Consider the following 2,301-nt stretch of genomic DNA (forward strand, 5'->3'; position numbering starts at 1 on the left):
CGAGATTGCTAAAAAAGCTACTCTTCAATTTCTTGAGAACTTCAAGACCCCTGTGGTTATGGGTGATGAAGTTGATAAAGAGATGCTGAAAATGGTTGCCAGAACAACACTAAGAACTAAGGTATTCTTCATTTCTATGCTTTATCTTTCTTATCAAATTATTCTTCTTTTATGCTTTCTAATTTTGATATATTCTTGTGGCTTGTCTAGTTGTACGAAGGTTTGGCTGATCAACTGACTGACATTGTCGTTAATTCAGTGAGTTAACCTATCTCTATTAGAATCTCATTGTGCTTTTCATTTTTTCCCCACTCAGATGTCTTATATATGCACCAATATTGGTTTTCGAGCGCTTGTTTGTTTTTTAATTATATGATTTCCGCACATTACAGGTTCTCTGCATTCGAAAGCCTGAGGAAGCTATTGATCTGTTTATGGTGGAAATAATGCACATGCGTCATAAATTCGATGTTGACACACGATTGGTATGTCTTGAAGTGTGGGGTTTAATGTAAAATAGTTCCCTCAAAAACTTGTAGGTTTATTTATGAAAAACTTGTATGGAATGAAATACATTTTTTTCTTTCCGGTTATGCTTAATTGCTTTCATAGTTTTGGACCTGATGCAATTATTGATTCAATCCTTTATTAGGTTGAGGGGCTTGTTCTGGATCATGGTTCAAGACACCCTGACATGAAACGACGCGCAGAAAATTGCCACATCCTAACTTGTAATGTGTCATTGGAGTATGAGAAGAGGTGTGTAATATAATTCTTTGGTCAATTCAGTGAAGAGAAAATAAGAGCATGTATGTTTCTGGCGATGTAGACTAATATATCTTTTTATCTGTCAGTGAAATTAATGCAGGATTTTTCTACTCTAATGCGGAGCAGAGGGAAGCCATGGTTACTGCAGAAAGGCGATCTGTTGATGAAAGAGTTAAGAAAATAATCGAGCTGAAGAACAAGGTGGGACTGATACCATTTCTCCCAGCTGTATATTCTAGAACGTTGTAAAAATTAATAATACATGTTTTATTTCTTGTGCAGGTGTGTGGTGATAATGACAACTTTGTTATCATAAATCAAAAGGGTATTGACCCACCATCACTGGATCTTCTTGCTAGAGAAGGGGTAAGCTACTTCTATTTTTCCCTGCTTCCACACTAAATTAGAAATAGCTGAAACTGTTTTCATCTGATATGAAACAATAAGAAGGATGCTATATGTATTGTTAAGTGAACTTAAATTGACAATAGAGTTAAAAGAGCAGTTCCTTGGCCACTGACTGCACTTGTCTCTTCTTTTGTACGTAAATTCTCTTGTTTAGAGGTTGTTAAATCTAATTACCTTTCCTCATGTGTCCAGATTATTGCTCTTAGGAGAGCAAAGAGGAGGAATATGGAACGCTTAGTTTTGGCGTGTGGTGGAGAAGCTGTGAATTCTGTTGACGACTTGACCCCTGAGTCTCTTGGATGGGCTGGACTTGTCTATGAGCACGTTCTTGGGGAGGAAAAGTACACCTTTGTGGAGCAAGTGAAGAATCCTAATTCATGTACTATCCTCATAAAAGGTATTAGGCCGGCTTCTATGTCTTCATTAAGTATTGAAGGTTCATTCACTCTTGTATTAGTTTTGGTGTTCATTCTTTATTTCTTTGGTTTTCTAGGGCCTAATGATCACACTATTGCCCAAATTAAGGATGCTGTTCGTGATGGTCTAAGATCAGTCAAGAACACCATAGAAGATGAGTGTGTTGTGTTAGTAAGTGCCTTACTATATCTTGAAGCATTTAGTTGTTAACCTTGCTTTCTGTTTCTCTGCAATGCAAATAAATGGTTAAAAAATGATTAAAACCATGGATAGGTTAGCACTTAGCATGTAGACCTGTTGATATGTTCTTTGTTATGTTGATGTGCGGTTGCATATATCTTTAGGGAGCAGGAGCTTTTGAAGTTGCTGCAAGGCAACACTTAATCAATGAAGTCAAGAAAACTGTTCAAGGGGTAAAATTGATTATATTCGTACACTAATTCTCACTACACTATTAAATGCATATAAAGTATTCTAAATTACTAATACAATCATGAACATTGCAGCGTGCCCAACTTGGCGTTGAAGCTTTTGCTAATGCCCTTCTCGTGGTACCAAAGACACTAGCAGAAAATGCAGGTCTTGATACCCAAGATGTGATCATTTCTCTTACGGTATGCATTCATCTTTCATATCATCAGCAAACTAAAATCAGTTGTAGAAGGAACACAGATTTATAATTGCTAATTGTGATACTCTTATGCAGAG

At 36.6% G+C, this 2,301-nt stretch overlaps 1 protein-coding gene across 1 annotated transcript in view; it reads left to right on the forward strand.

Moving 5' to 3' along the window:
* Window positions 1-2,273, forward strand: part of LOC17874342 (T-complex protein 1 subunit zeta 2) — a 3,493-nt gene extending 1,220 nt beyond the window's left edge. The window contains exons 4-13 of the mRNA XM_006279151.2: window positions 1-121; window positions 211-258; window positions 393-485; window positions 653-759; window positions 855-969; window positions 1,051-1,134; window positions 1,369-1,573; window positions 1,670-1,764; window positions 1,938-2,006; window positions 2,100-2,273. The exon at window positions 1-121 is cut by the window's left edge and continues 30 nt beyond it. Coding sequence (XP_006279213.2) covers window positions 1-121; window positions 211-258; window positions 393-485; window positions 653-759; window positions 855-969; window positions 1,051-1,134; window positions 1,369-1,573; window positions 1,670-1,764; window positions 1,938-2,006; window positions 2,100-2,273 — 1,111 coding nt within the window. The remainder of the gene's footprint in view (window positions 122-210; window positions 259-392; window positions 486-652; window positions 760-854; window positions 970-1,050; window positions 1,135-1,368; window positions 1,574-1,669; window positions 1,765-1,937; window positions 2,007-2,099) is intronic.
* The last annotated feature ends 28 nt before the right edge of the window (window positions 2,274-2,301 follow it).

Source organism: Capsella rubella, unplaced genomic scaffold (assembly GCF_000375325.1).
Source record: "Capsella rubella cultivar Monte Gargano unplaced genomic scaffold, Caprub1_0 scaffold_55, whole genome shotgun sequence".
Lineage (NCBI taxonomy): Eukaryota > Viridiplantae > Streptophyta > Magnoliopsida > Brassicales > Brassicaceae > Capsella > Capsella rubella.